A 15,621-nucleotide genomic window follows, 5' to 3' on the forward strand; every position below is an offset into this window, starting at 1 on the left:
CTATTCATTGCTTTAGCTGACAGTTTATAAAGCCCTCAAGATGAACAACAACACTTGTCAGCAGAAGAATGTGCTCACTCACATAGTCCAGGTCTGCCTTGGAGTCATAGTACGCCATGTCCAGCTCCTGCAAGCGAGCACATGGAGATCCAAACAGGCTGCACTAATAATGACTATGAAATACTCTCAGCACTTGGGGAGTCACATGCAACATCTTATCAGGTCAGACAGTTTTTAAAATTTGTCCTAAATAGTATTTTAAAGTTTTTTTTTATCCCCCTTTTATCTTGAAAGGAGCAAACTGATCATGAAATCTAATTTTTGCCTTTCTTTTAAAGATTTAGCTAATTAACCACAATATTTTTTTATTAATTACATTGTTTATTATTTGTTTGACTGAACACATAAATGGCTTCTATGTTGTTTGACTAGCAAATATTTGAGACAAAAAATACACAAATTGAGTTGAGCTTGCATCTTCATAAAACGCAGCAAATCTCTCCTTTTTTTGGATGGTAAAGACCAAATGTTTCAGTTTTTTCAGTGTTCTGTTCTGCTCAGAGCGGTTACATTACGATTCAGTAGACAGGCTGAAAGGCCCGTGTGGAGCACAGCCATCTGTTACCGAAGTTTCTGAAGAGGCCAAACCTACTTCAGAAAACCCATGACTTCCACTCTGAGATGTTTTCAGCCTGTTCACATGACCAAAACGTTATTTCTTGGGAATGCATCGGTCTGGACTATAATTTCAGCACACAACTATTTGGGTGTGATGTTTGACATCTTGTGTCCACTACTTCCAGCATGTCTTGTTCTCAGTAGAGTGCTTTCAAAATCATCTCACCAAAACTTCTGTTCCTCTTCATTAGTCAGCCGTGGTATTTATAAAGCACATTTATTCATGAGGTGCCTTTAGGTTACTCCACTCATGCTAATAATGTCATTCTTTATTAGCATTTTTATTACATGTATTTTTTTCATGAAAAATGTTTACCTGTTGATTATTTTGTGTTAACCTATTTGACATAAAGACAGCAGATAATGCAGGCAGTAAAACAGCTGTGCTTTTTAAGATCATAAATAAACAATAGATCGTTTGTTTATGAAAGTATTGAGTTTTTTTGGAGGATTTTTTTCTGTTGGTGTTGCACAAAATTAAGAAAACACCAAAAATGTTTAGATTGATCCCAGTGATGAGTTCTATGATTTCGTTTTTAATGTTTATTAAGACCTAACAACGATAGTCACATTGACAGGTTTATAAAAAATAAAATCTCTCTGATTCGTTTCACAAAGACACACATCAAGCAGAAATGAGCTTATTGCTAAAAATGATGCCAGGAGTCCAGCTCCAAAACATGACAAAAGAGCAAAAAAGGAAAACGAAATGATTTTATTTGTTATTGCTGAAAAGCACAATTTCTTTTTATTTTCAGGCTTCGTTTGTTCTGTTCTGCAGCATGTTCATATTTGTATAATTTTGACAGAATATATTTTTATGGAGAGCAAAATATTTTACGTTATTTAAGGTCTAACTTGACATTTTCTGGATTCATTTTCTTGATTTTATTCATATTTATGTTCAGTTTTAAAGGTTTAAAAGATTAGCTTCAGTTTGTTCAGTAAATGTTTATCATGTTCAGCCCGCAACCTGAAGCGTGTTTTGGATTTAGGCCATCTGTGCAACTGAGTTTGACCCCCCTGTAATACGAATCTAGAAAATTCATGCAGTTTTTCTTCATTTTTGTGTGAAGTTGCCAAAAAAAGAAGAACCGCTACTGCTAAAATAACAGAACGATACTGTCACAGACCAAAATGGGATAGAATCAGTGCCTGCATTACAAACAGTTGGTCTGTTGGTTTTTCTCAGGCGTTTACCTTGATTCCATCTTGCCACAGATGCTCTTGCTGAAGCCTCTCTGCTTCACTTGCCAACCGCTGCACAGTACAGAAAGATGGACAGAACCTTGTTAAAAAAGATTTCTCTACCAAACACTCAAAGTAAATCTAAAGATGAGCTACCTTTGAATGTAGTTTTCTTTGTCATGAAAATACCACACACCTGGTACAGCTCTTCTTTTAAAGGGTAACTTACTTCCTTTTTAAATATGCAGAACCCCAAAGGTTATGCACAAACTAAATATACATGCATATTAAGCCATTCTGTATAGAATTAAAATGCTGAAAAGAGAACACACAGCAAATTAAAAAAAACAACAAATCCCAATTTTTAAGTTGAACTTGACATTTGAGGTCAAATTAATGTTTAATAGAAGCAAACATCATGCTGGACCCCTTATTATAATCATCATATGTGAATATTTTACAAACTGTAATATTTCAGATATTACATATTTTTTTAATTATAATAAAGTGTGCCATTTTGTATCAAACGTCTTCCTAATTTAGTAAAAAAAAATTGAATTAACTTTAATGAATTGTGTAAAAAAACAAACGTTTATTCCTGTGAAGGTGTGAAGGATAATTGTAACTTACATTCATTTAAAATGAGATTGTTTTTATTTATGAAGCTCTTAGCTTTTTCCAAAACCTCCTTTAGACATTGAAAAATCCAAAGTTAGAAGACGTCAATTTACCTCGAGAGCTTTGCGCTTCTTAGCCAGGAGTCTCTCTATATCCAAGGCCACCTTCTCCACAATCCTCCGAGGGTGATTCTTCAGCACACTGAACCGCCGCCTTTCTTCGTTGTATATCTGTAGGCAATTTTTTTTGGCAGTCAGTCTATAGTGATGCTACAAATCTCCTGCTGGCGTCTTTTTGTTAACACACTATCTAAGATGGTGTTTAAAATCTGTGAACCAGATGAGTCTGCATGAAGCAAATCATCTTTATGCTAAGCCTAACTACAAACCTAATATTTCAACTATAGTGGAGGAAGATGAGTCCCTGAATGTTTTTTGATTCAAATTAATTTGTTAAGCCAGGAAATATTAGTTCCTTTAAGTGATTAACAACTTCTGAACTGAGTGGAGTCCAACTGGATCCCCTGAGGTTTGCCTGAAAACAGTGCAGTGTGATGTAGCACACAACAATGGTAAATGGCGTCACTTATATAGCACGTTTTTACCTACCCCGAAGGCCCAAAGCGCTTTACAGTGAGTCACAGACCCATTCACACATCCAGACACTGGATTACGGTGAATACTGGAGCCAATCTATAACCACCAGAGAGGCAAGGTGGGCTTCAGTGTCTTGCCCAACATGGGCAGAAATTGAACCTGCAATCTTCCAACCAGAGGTCGGCCGCCCCACACAAAATTGAAAAATGAATAACGTCAAAGCAAACATGAACCCATTGAGTTGTGAACTTATTGAGTGTGAAGGGAATACTACTAGATTCGTCTCATTCTATCGTGACCAGCTGACGCTTTTAGCATTTTTGCTACTTAAATAATGTAATGCCGTATGGAGAGACGAGGTCAACAGGGGGACAGTCCGAGAAAAAAAAAGTACAATGACGAGATTTAAAGTCGTAAATTTACGAGAAAAAATCTTATGAGAATACAGTGCAGCAGCAAGTGAATGCAGCAGAGCAGACCGACTTAACTTAATTGAACAGGTGAGCTGAATGTTTATTAATAACGTTAGAAAAGTTTGGAAGCTCATTTGCTTGATTTACAATTTATTAATGTTTATTCATTGATTGGTGGTTTGCAGGATCTCTGCAGCCGTTGCTGAAGACGTCGGTGTCCCTGCGGCTGTCCACTTCAATCCTTTCTTCTTCCATGAAATTCTGATTCGTCAAAAGGTTCAGAATTTCTTTGTTTTTCAAACCCATCCTGAAATAAAGCTTCACAAAATGCTCCACATCTTTCATTTTCAAGCTAGGCTCAGATTAACCAACAACATTGGAGTTTTTTCCTCGTTAATCTATGACTTTTTCCCCCCCATAAATTTACAAGTTTTTATCTCGTAAATTTACGACTTAAGATCTCGTAGTTTAACAGTTTTGACTTTTTTTCTTGTAAATTTACAACTTAAAAGTCGTAATTTTAGAGAAAAAAAATGTTTGTGAACTGGCCCTAAAACTCCATCGTAAAAAATGAAACTACTACAACCCCAAAAAACTGTATTGCTCCAAAAAGTATTAAAAAATATATCCCAACATGAATAACTCAAGAATAGAGTTAAAATGACCTGTGTTTTAAGGGTGAAACAGCAGCATACTGAACATGCAAGAAGGTGCATTACATAAAAAAAAACAAGTTTAACCCTTGTGCTATCCTAGGCACTTTACCATTGGGAGTTGGGTCGTCTAGCTAGACCAGGGGTGGCGAACACGCGGCTCTCGAGCCGCATGCGGCTCTTGGCCAATGAACGTGCAGCTCTTTGCATCTCATCATATTTATATATACAGTGCCTCATTTCATAATTTTTTCCCTCTTAAACCACACTCAAACCATCAGATGGTATTAAAAATAAACAATAATAAAAGTAATTTGGCAGTGTGTGTGTTTGAAGCTGCTCCCGACACATACGTGACCGCCAATCATTTGCGCGGGTTACGCCCAATGCCGGAACACATTAAGATTTGATGTGCGTGCAGACTGTTACCCTCATGGTCAAAGTGGTGAAATTCAGAGTATATAGATAAACACAGGACGTTTCTGGAAGAATGGGAAGATTCTTACTTTTTTACTGAACAGAAGGGCAAGTCATAATGATGTTTATCATTATGAGCTTTTAGAAGCAGTAAAAATAGATCATGGCAGAAAAGAACAAAACGTATCCAGGAGTAAATTAAAAACTTCCTGATCAACAAATTGTCTCCTTTATTAACAAGTTGAAGCTGTTCAAAGTGCAAATTTTAAACAGCCATCATCCCACTTTCCTTCTTTGTGGAGCTCACAGCAGAAAGCTGCAATCCAAATGAATAAAGCAGAACGTGACGCTGCTTGCACAACTGGACGGAAACGACCGCAGATCACTTTTTTCATGGATCCTTTCATGCAGAGACTGACTGCCTGAAATCCCCGCTTGTCACTGATGAGGCAGCGAGAGAACCTGAGATGATTGAGCTGAAATCTCTCTGAAAGAAGGCCCTGTTTCGTTTTGGAGAACGGAAAAATCCCCGTGTGTAAAAGAGCTGCTGTCAATCTGATGTTCTCTTCAATATATGTCTGCCAGTCCCTGTTTATTACCTTGAAACACGTGAAATCAAGGCATCGGTCTCCGTTCTGACCGACACTCGCGTAAAGGAACCGATCAGAGAGGCTACAACTGGGCTGGGGGTTAGCCACGCCTTCAGCCCCTAAGACTCATGGGAAGTGGGGAATCTTAAGTGTAAAACCATAAGCCAGGGGCTGTCAGCAGAAGTCAGTTGTATGCCGTTTGGCTGTTTGTGCGTGTGTATTCAAGTTAATGTGTTTGTAATGTAGATGGGTGGGGGGGTGTGTGAAAAACTCAGTCAGTTTAATGGTAACTTAGTACTTGTTTGTTTACTACGTTGAAGAATGAACTGAGTCATTGCAATGTACTGACATTTAATAAAGTATTTGCTTTTGATTCAAAAAGGTAGTCACCCAATTTTAAATTACAAAACATAAAAAAGCAAGATGTTCTAATGAAGGTAAAAATTAGTTTAAATTGACCACAACTGAAATATATTGTATTTAATGTGTTTATTGTGAATATGAATGACTTAGACACCAGAAGGATGCTCTGTCCAGATGTTTGTGTATTTGTTGGTGTTAGGGTCATTGAAAGAGGAATATTGAGATACAAAGAATTACCAGTTAAATACTGTTGGATGAACGATGCAATATTCAGTTTTATCATCCTAAATCTGACTTCAGAGGAGTCGGTGCCTCGCCAGCATCAACCTCACCGCCCGTCACTGAATAGTAGTGTGTGTCAGAGAGAGGCAGAGAAAAAAGAGAGAGAGAGAGAGTGTGTGGGTGTGTGTGTTTGTGTGTGTGTGTGTGAGAGATGAGAGAGAGGTACCTGTGTGTGTGGAGGAGGTATCTGACCTCCAGGGTAGTTGCTGTGTTAACTCTGGCTAAGCTGTATTTGATGTATGTATTGAGGAGGACACTCCTTGAAATAAACACAAGTACAATACTTGCTGTTGTGTTGTAGGGAGAGGAGTGTTTCATGGAAAATTTATTTTAAATTAATTGGGTGTTTGTGTGTACGTCTTGGCAGGTCAGTGTGTAGTGTGGCTCTTTGACTCTCACAGTGAAAAAATTCGGCTCTTGGTGTCAAACTTGTTCGCCACCCCTGTACTAGACAGTGCGCTGAACCTTTTTTCTTCAATGATTTGTGAACCTCACTGGTGTCCATGGATTACATGAAATCTTTCCACCTTTATCCACCTTTGTCATGGTAGGGAGAACATGTCAATGCAAGGGTGGGGTCATCTAAGATAGCACAAGGGTTAAACTTGATATTGTCAAAGAAATTTACCCCAGAGTCTTTTCCAGTCAATTTTCTGGGAACTCTGAAGCTGATTTGCTGCGTGACTGTCTGACATTAAAACTAAACAATCTATCTGTGGTGTGCTGAGAGATCCTGTTAAGTTATTGTTCATTTCATGCATGGCTGAATATGCTAATGTTGTTGACCTGTGGGATCCACATCTCTCGTCTATGGTAACATTTGTGCATCTTTTACCTCATGGACACAAGAAAGCAGGCACTCAGTCAGTTTTTAGTGAGATGGCTTCAAAGCAAACCAAGAGCTCTGCGCATGCAGCCGGAGACACGAACTTTAAATGGAACTCCGTGTTGTCTCACTCAAGGTGCAGGGCCTTCATGTTGGCCACAGTGAAGCTGATGAAGCACGTCACTTGGTTGGAGACAAGCTTTTTATATTCTTGTGAGTCTTTAAGAAACATTTGGTCAATTGGGACTTGATGCAAACTTTTATGGTCCAGATGTGTCCATCACAGATCTCAGCTCTGATTGTGTTCTTAATCGCGTCGCTGGTGGGGTTGCCATCATTTGGCATTAGAAATGTGATGCATTTCTAAACATTGTTAGACAGAATTTAGATTGGATAAGTACTTAAACTTTACTTTTTTTAAAGCTTTAATTATTAATGTACACCATTTGAGTGTGATGTAAATGAGTATTTAAATAGATTAGAACATATTATGGCATTTATTCATGATCATCATTCATGTCTAATTTAGGTCCTATGCCTGACTGAAGCTTTATCTATTTAAGTGAGCAGTGTCACTCCATCTCATTGTATAAGCCCTGCAGATTCACATGACTTTGTTGTTTCTATGGCCACCTTTGATCATTTACCTTTTTGTCTGAATATAGATCAACTTCCACTGATGTTGCTTGATGATCAGAGCTTGAAGTCAAGTAAGACACATTGGTCTGGTCAGTGTAAGAGGATACGACTGTATTGCCCTTTTATGTTGCCCTTTGAGAGTATTTTGTGCCACAATACATTGACAGAATTCCCAGCATTTGAATGATGTGCAACACATGTATTATAAAGTCTCTTTATTACTGGAAACAATAGTGGAGGGGGTACAGATGGCACAGCATCAAACATTTGACCAAGTTGGAATCTATATTTGAAGAAGTTCCATGGTGGGTCTACAAAGGTTTCAAACACTGGGGTGGGTCTGGTAAAATAAAGCAAGGACCAATGTTTGAGTATAAAAATATGCTATTACTTAGTGGTAGAGTGCTCTACATTACATTCAAATCATCACTCTCGGAAGTTTGATGAACAGGTAGGAAAAATGTTTCCTAAAAAAGCCAAAGCCATTTACAGGGCGTCTCTGTCTCGCTCCCGATCGAAGAGGCACGCTGGACTACTACCGATGGGGTCTCGGCGTGCAGTTGGCCGGTAGTGGCTTTCCGATGGCAGTAAGAATTTGCGCTCAGTGTATTTCAACATTCATGTGCAGTGATGTATGGATCAGGGGATGTTGGACTGGGCGTTCTGCATGTCAATCAAGTCATGCACTTCTCTGCGAGGAGGATGATTCCCTGACTGATTTATTAAAAAACATTTTTTTATGTTTTTGGTTGTTTTTCTCTGATGGTCTGCAATCTACCCACATGTCCTTTGAAATTCTCCCCTAGGTGTGTCTGTGAGTGTGGTTGTGTGATTATGGCCCTCTGACAGACTGGCGACCTGTCTGGTGTGTACCCCGTAGCTGGGTCAGGCTCTGGCAGCCCAGTGACCCCATCAGGGGTATAACAGGTTTAGAGGATGGATGGATTTATCTAATGACAATGGCCACACACTCTATGAACAATATATCAGTGCTCTCTAGCTGTTAACCTTTCTGCTATCCTATGACCCCACTCTTACATTGTCGTATTATCCCTACCATGACAAAGGTGGATAAAGGTGAAGTCATGTAATCCATGGACAACAGTGAGGATCACAAATCATTGAAGAAAAAAGGTTCAGCGCACTGTCTAGTGGGGTCTAGATGACCCAAGTCCCAATGTTAAAGTGCCTAGGATAGCACAATTGTTAAAATCCCACAATTGAACATTTTAACCTCTCTGAAAACTGCTTTGTTGTTGTTCACCTTTCCCTTCAGGGGTCGCCACAACTAATCAGCTTTCACTAAATCACACAGGTGGTTTAGCAGAGATTTTCACGCCAGATGCCCTTCCTGACACAACCCTGTATTTTATCCTAGCTGGGGACCGGCACAGTGGGACCCAGACGTGGGCTCCCTTGTGGGTACGTAGTTAGGCGATAGTGCGAAGGGTCTTGGCCACAGGCCTACACTGGATGAAGCACATTGCACCCCCTGGAAGCTGAATCCATGTGCCAGTCCTACTGAAAACTGCTTAGTCACGATGTAAATACAGAAAAACTAGCCCAAGATGCTTCTTGTGGTCCATTATGACAACATGAGACTTTTGATTCCTGTGTCCAGATGTAGTAGTGCCAGTATGGGGTTGAAAAAGTTGGAGCAACTGCCTGTCCTGGACTGTTATGGCATTTAAATCAGAAGACTTAACTGTCAGAAAATGTGAGAAAATTGAATAATAGGGGAAAGCTCTACGAGGTATGTGTCAGTAAATAACACCCTTTTGGTCATGTGGTTATTTTTTTCTTCCCTTCATTATTATTACTAATATTTTTATCAGTATTATTAATATTATGATTTTATCATGATATTTTTCCTTGTGCTATGAATGTCTTTTCAGTGTATCTGGAATAAGTCTGAAATACAATATTCTTATCCTCCACATCTATAAATAATTTTTTTGACATTAGAGAGTAATATTAGCGCATTTAGCAGTTTTTAACCCTTTACTGGTCTTTTAACTCCTGTGTAGACATTCTTTCGACTACTTCAACTCCTCAACCGTTTGCACAATTCCAGCGCATTGTGAAGCAGAGGAAAGCAACACTTTAGAGAAGTGAAGTGTTTATGCAATCTACATAAGTCAGCTTCTTCTGTCAGGGAGAAAAGCACATTTACTTTAACATTGTGTTACATATTATTTAAAGACAACATGCAAAGCTGCTTTTCAGAATCAGAATCAGCTGACTCATGTTAATTGGTTGATGAGTTACAGTAGGACAAGGAGCATGTGTTATTTAGGTGTCGTCGGTAACATTTGCAATGTTAAAGGGTTAAAAAATTGTATAAAACATTGCAAATATTGTTTTCGTGTAAAAACAGTCACAATACTGAACACACTTGTTTATACCTTATTTTGGAGATTATTTAGGACCTGACCTACATAAATTCCAAGCACCTAAATTGGAACAATCCTGAAAACAGACTAAGGCCTACTGTTTATTTTGAAGTTCATGAATTGACAAAAGCAAATCCTTTTTTGTCTAAACAGAGAGCTCACTCGGGAACAGCCACTTGTTGTTGTTACGATGCTCTGTCCAACTCTAAAAATGGCTCTTTCATCTAAACATGTTCGTCAGCAGCGTGTGCTGTGCTCAAAATACTTTTCCATAAGAGAATTATTGGAGAATTGTTGGAGGAATTTGGAACCAAAAATAAAACCTGTCATGAGATTGCATGCATGTTTTAATAAAGTCATCCTTTACTATGACTGACCCATTCAATTGGAACAGAGAAAATGCATGTATCATGCCACTGAACACTACAATGCTAATATTATTGTTTCTGATTATAATATGTGAGATGATAATAGAGATAACCCACTTTTGAAATCCTACTGAAGAACGAAGAGAACAGAGAGAAGCAATGCCTTCAGATCTTTAACTAAGTATCTCTGCACCACTGTTTTCATAAAGACAAGCTTGTTTCCATGGAAATATAACTTGACGTCTTTTCATTCTAAAAACTTTCATCCTGGTAGGATAAAACATGAAGTGCCCATTGTTCATCTGAAAACATATGTCTAAAGCGTTGCTAAAATGGAATTCATGCATCAGTCAGAATTCTTTTGGAAATTGCTCATTTTTGCATGATTACCAGCGATTTGTGACCGACAGACAAGAAGAGTATATTTCGAATCTTTGTTTTTCTAGCTGGATGTGTGTTGCCCTGGGCTGCTGACACATGACACATGGCATCTCCCTCCTTTTTGAGAGGAATCTGCACGAATGTATTTCATTGTGTGAGATTTCTCTTTATGAAAAAACAGATCAGATGCTTCAGTGACCCATGCTGGCCAGATGGGAACTCTCAGAAATAAACAGAGTGTACTGTGCACCATCTGAAGAGAACTCTGTCTTGTGTAAAATATATTCAGCATTGCGACATGGCACATCAAAGAAAAATGATGAAAACTAACTTCAGTTATAGTGAGACTAGGATGTCAGTCTATTACCTATATTCTCATGAGAGGATAACAGTTTTGGTTATGATAAGAGTGTGCTGTTAGACTAATTTCCTGCTTTTTTATTTTTTAATTATTTGAAATGGTTAATTTCAAGCAATCAAAGCAAGAATAATGCACAAAACAAGACAATCAGCAGTGATACATTCGCACAAAGACGTATCAAACCTAGAATAACCGTTTCTCAACAAACATTGATGGAACCTATTGCAACTACTTTTTATTACTTTTTGCTGTACCTAACTGGACAAAGGTAAGGTAATACAAATGAATATTTAGAAATGTTTTACATGTCCAGTAACTTGTGTTACTAAGTGGCTCAACAAATCTAGAGTCCAAGAATAAGATGATGATTCAAGAGTGGAAAAATGTGACGAACAAAATCTTTTTCTTCTGCTTGTGGTTGGTCACTTTGTTTTGTGTTTTTTTCAAATTGACTGAAATTACTGAGCTTTCAAATTTGCACAAAGCTCTTGAATTTCATTTTTGTGTTTTTTGTCTCTGTGTCACATCCTGTCTTTCACAGAGCCAACATCTGTTCATATTGTTAAAAGTAAAACACTGACCACTTTATTAGGAACACCTGTCCAAATGCTCGTTAACACAACTTTCTTTTTTTTTTTTTGTTAACACAACTTTCTAATCAGCCAATCACATGGCAGCAACTCAATGCTTTTAGGCGTGTAGACGTGGTCCAGACGATCTGCTGCAGTTCAAACCAGCATCAGAATGAAGAAGAAAGGTGATTGAAGAGACTTAGAACGTGGCATGGTTGTTGGTGCCAGACGGGCTGGTCTAAGGACTTCAGAAACTGCTGATCTGCTGGGATTTTCACCCACAACCATCTCTATGGTTTACAGAAAAAGAGAACAAATATCCAGTGAGCAGAAGGTGATTTAAGCAGCCTTGTTAATGTCAGAGGTCAGAGGACAAGGCCCAGACTGGTTCCTACTACTGGTCACAACCGAGTTCTGCAGAAGAGCATCTCTGAACGTACAACGCGTCCAACCTGGAGGCAGATGGACTACAGCAGTAGAAGACCCACTCAGGCTGGTGGTGGTGGTGTCATGGTGTGGGGGATATTTTCTTGGCACACTTTGCGTACCTTAGTACCAACTGAGCATAGTTCCGATTCCACAGCCTACCTGAGTATTGTTGCTGACCATGTCCATGCCTTTCTGACCACAGAGAACCATCTTCAGATGCTACTTCCAGCAGGATAAGGCAGCATGTCATAAAGCTGGAATCATCAGACTGGTTTCTAGAACATGATAGTGAGTTCTCTGGACTCAAACGGCCTCCACACTCACCAGAACCCAATAGAGAACCTTTGGGATGTGATGGAACGGGGGATCGGCGTCATGGATGTTCAGCCGACAAATCTGCAGCAACTGTGTGATGCTGTCATGTCAACATGGACCAAACTCTCTGAGGAATGTTTCCAGGGGGGGGGGGGGGGGGGGGTATTCCAGAAAGCAGGTCATGCTAGCTCTTGCGGTAAGTTTGAGGCTAAAGAAGTGTACAACCACCGCTTTCGGTTCCAAAAACAGAGGTATGTTTCAGGGTATGCTTAGTTTCCTGGCAACTCATGCTCTGAACATAACCTGGTCTGGAGCAGGTTTAGTTGGAGGTTAGTTTGTTTTCAGAGAGGTGAAGCAGCATGACGTGTCCATTTAAAGATGATTTAGTGGATGAAGAAGCTCAGATAATACTTTTTCCACTGTGAGAGGATGATAAGACCACATGTGGATGTTTAAAGATAAGCTTTTTACTTTGATATAACTAATTATTTGCTTTAGTTAAGATAAATCAATTCTTTTTAGTTGAGTCATCTTAAAAATAAACGCGTAATGATCAGACATTTATTTTACTTTCATTTAAATTAATTCAATCAAGTAGGTGTAACTTTGGTGCTGCTGTTAGATTGGCACCGCAAAGGATTGTGGGATACCATTCCCTTTGCTTGTCTGGACGGATTTGGGTTTAAGTGTGGGTTTTTGACCAAATGTGTTTAGTTGTTTAGCTGTTTTTCTGTGTCTCACCGTGTTTTGCCGAGTTATTTTGTCCTATGTTTAATTCTTTCTGCACCATGAGTGAAAGGGAGGGAGAGGATGATGAGTTTATAAAGCACCCCTACTGTTCACTGATGTGTGATAAACTCAGGGATAGGGTATATGGTTACACAATACTAAACCTTTTGTTTCATTCATTTTATTGTTATAAAAATGAAAATATCTGCAGCCTCAAAATTTAGACATATGAGAGTTCAAGAATTACAATAAATTAAGATGGAAAAACTTTTGATATTGAATTGGAGTAATATTAAATTTCGTTAAATATGTAAATTTGAGTTGTAAAAAAATATTGAGTTGGGTAGACGTAAGAAATTAGGTTGAATAAATTTAACTCAATTACTTGTTACCAACTGAATTAATTTAGGTCGGATAAGTTTTATATACGGTATGTATGCATCACAATGAAAATAAGATTAGAAACTTGTTACTTTGTCCGTTATTTTTCTCCAAGCAGAAACTCTTTCTTTTGCTGATGCAGCCGTCTCACTTTTTTGATGGATGTAAAATCTTCATACGCCGTCATTAAAATCTCAGACTCCGTTTCACGAAAGTAGAGCGCTCTTTTTTTTCACCACGCATTTCCATGGTGACTCCGGCGATCTTTATGTACCTGCTGTGCACGTGCGTTAACCCAAGGTTACCAAGTCGAGCGTAATTACGCCAACTCATAACCGGTCTTTTGGAACCGACATACCCAGAGTAAGCAAGTTCAGGCTGATTTCAGCCAGAGTTCAGAGTTAAAGTCAGGGTAGTTTAAACATGCTTCTTGGAATACCCCCCAGTACCTTGTTGAATATGTTGTGGATACATATATACACAACAGACCAAAAGTTTGGACACACCTTCTCATTCAAAGAGTTTTCTTTAATGTCATGACCTTTAAAAATTGTAGAGTCACACTGAAGGCATCAAAACTGTGAACTAACACATGTGGAATTATATACGTAACAAAAAAGTGTGAAACAACTGAAAATATGTCATATTCTAGGTTCTTCATATTAGCCACCTTTTGCGTTGATTCCTGCTTTGCACACTCTTGGCATTTGCCATAATCCAAATTCTAACAGTCTACTCAGTAGGACTATCAGCTGTGTATCCACCTGACTTCTGCACAACACAACTGATGGTCTCAACACCATTTATAAGGCCAGTAATCACACTTATTAAACCTGACAGCTGTGAAGTGAAAAACATTTCAGGTGACTACCTCTAGAAGCTCATCAAGAGAATGCCAAGAGTGTACAAAGCAGGAATCAAAGCAAAAGGTGGCTACTATGAAGAACCTACAATATGACATTTTCAGTTGTTTTACACTTTTTTGGTATTTATATAATTCCACATGTGTTAATTCATAGTTTTGATGCCTTCAGTGTGACTCTGCAATTTTCATAGTCATAAAAATAAAGAAAACTCTTTGAATGAGAAGGTGTGTCCAAACTTTTGGTCTGTACTGTAAATATATACACAACTCTCTCTCTCTCTTTTTGTGTGTGTGTGTGTGTGTGTGTATATATATATATATATATATATAGAGAGAGAGAGAGAGAGAGAAAGTGAGCGTAGAGTCTGAGGAAATAATGGTTTACAAGGCACAGTGTAAGAGCAAGTGTGCAGTTTTACAGCTGCACACTATGGTGTTCTATATTTAGTCACTAACATTTGAAAGAACAAAAACCCCCACCTTGTTTTAATATTTGAGAGCTGTTTATATTTCAGCTCATACCTCCTCTCCTCCAAACAGTGTCTTTTGCCAGATATGAATGTCTTCCTGTAACAACTCACTCTGAGATCAGAGCAGGACCCAATGCTTTTCCATAAAAGGCTGCAGATGCTTGTATTAGGAGTCCTGGGAGATTTCCTACATCTTTTTTGACTTAACAGGTTTAGGAAAAAAAAACTAATCAACTGCAATCCTTTATTATTCAACTAAAATTATATGCTGTTTAGAAATATATAAAAATAACACTTTCTTGACTAGTTTCAGAAGCCGGCATTGATGACTCAGAAATGCATGAAGAAGTGAGCGTCACATCAAGCATTACTGTAGCCTGACCATCTGCTCTGCCGGGACACAACGAGGACACGTGCTGCTGCTCTCTGCTGGGTTGACGCCCACCACACTTCTCTCTTGCAGATGATCTCTGGTCCTGTTTGCTGACATTTGGTCTCACAGGGACACCTCCTTGCACTCCAAGCATCTGCAGTTCTAGTTCATTTATACTAAATGAAAACAAGGTATATCGCTGTCTAATCATAATAAATTCACAACAATAGAAAAACTATTTTTGAAAAACCAAAACCCATTAAATTGGTGTGATTCTTTTTTATAAACAAAATTGGATTTGATTTAATTCCTTGTTTTGATTGAAGAATCAAACTGACACATGGAAACATGTGTAATCTGATAATTTGATACGAGCAAACACATATCTTGAATAGTTTCAGGTGAAATACACACTCTTAGGCAAAATTAGGGGGGTATTCCAGGAAGCATGTTTAAACTAGCCTGACTTTAAGCCTGAACTCTGGCTGAAATCCGCCTGAACTTGTTTACTCTGGGTATGTCGGTTCCAAAAGACCGGATATGAGTTGGCGTAATTACGCTCGACTTGGTAACCCTGGGTTAATGCACGTGCACAGCAGGTACATCAAGACATTCTCAATAGATCGCCGATTTCTGGAGTCACCATGGAAACGCGTGGAGAGAAAAAAAAGAAAGCGCGACACTTGAGACGGAAGTGAGACGGAGTCTGAGATTTTAATGA

At 38.6% G+C, this 15,621-nt stretch overlaps 1 protein-coding gene across 2 annotated transcripts in view; it reads right to left on the bottom strand.

The window, feature by feature from the left end:
• cacna2d2b (calcium channel, voltage-dependent, alpha 2/delta subunit 2b) overlaps window positions 1-15,621 on the bottom strand; it is a 41,999-nt gene that overhangs the window by 17,147 nt on the left and 9,231 nt on the right. For both annotated transcript variants that reach the window (XM_078946910.1, XM_011474700.4), the window contains exons 3-5: window positions 2,598-2,714; window positions 1,879-1,938; window positions 83-127 (exon numbers count right to left, since the gene is read on the bottom strand). In XM_078946910.1, coding sequence (XP_078803036.1) covers window positions 83-127; window positions 1,879-1,938; window positions 2,598-2,714 — 222 coding nt within the window. The remainder of the gene's footprint in view (window positions 1-82; window positions 128-1,878; window positions 1,939-2,597; window positions 2,715-15,621) is intronic.

Source organism: Oryzias latipes, chromosome 5 (assembly GCF_053564925.1).
Source record: "Oryzias latipes strain Hd-rR chromosome 5, Olatipes_Hd-rR_3.1".
NCBI classification, from domain to species: Eukaryota; Metazoa; Chordata; class Actinopteri; order Beloniformes; family Adrianichthyidae; genus Oryzias; species Oryzias latipes.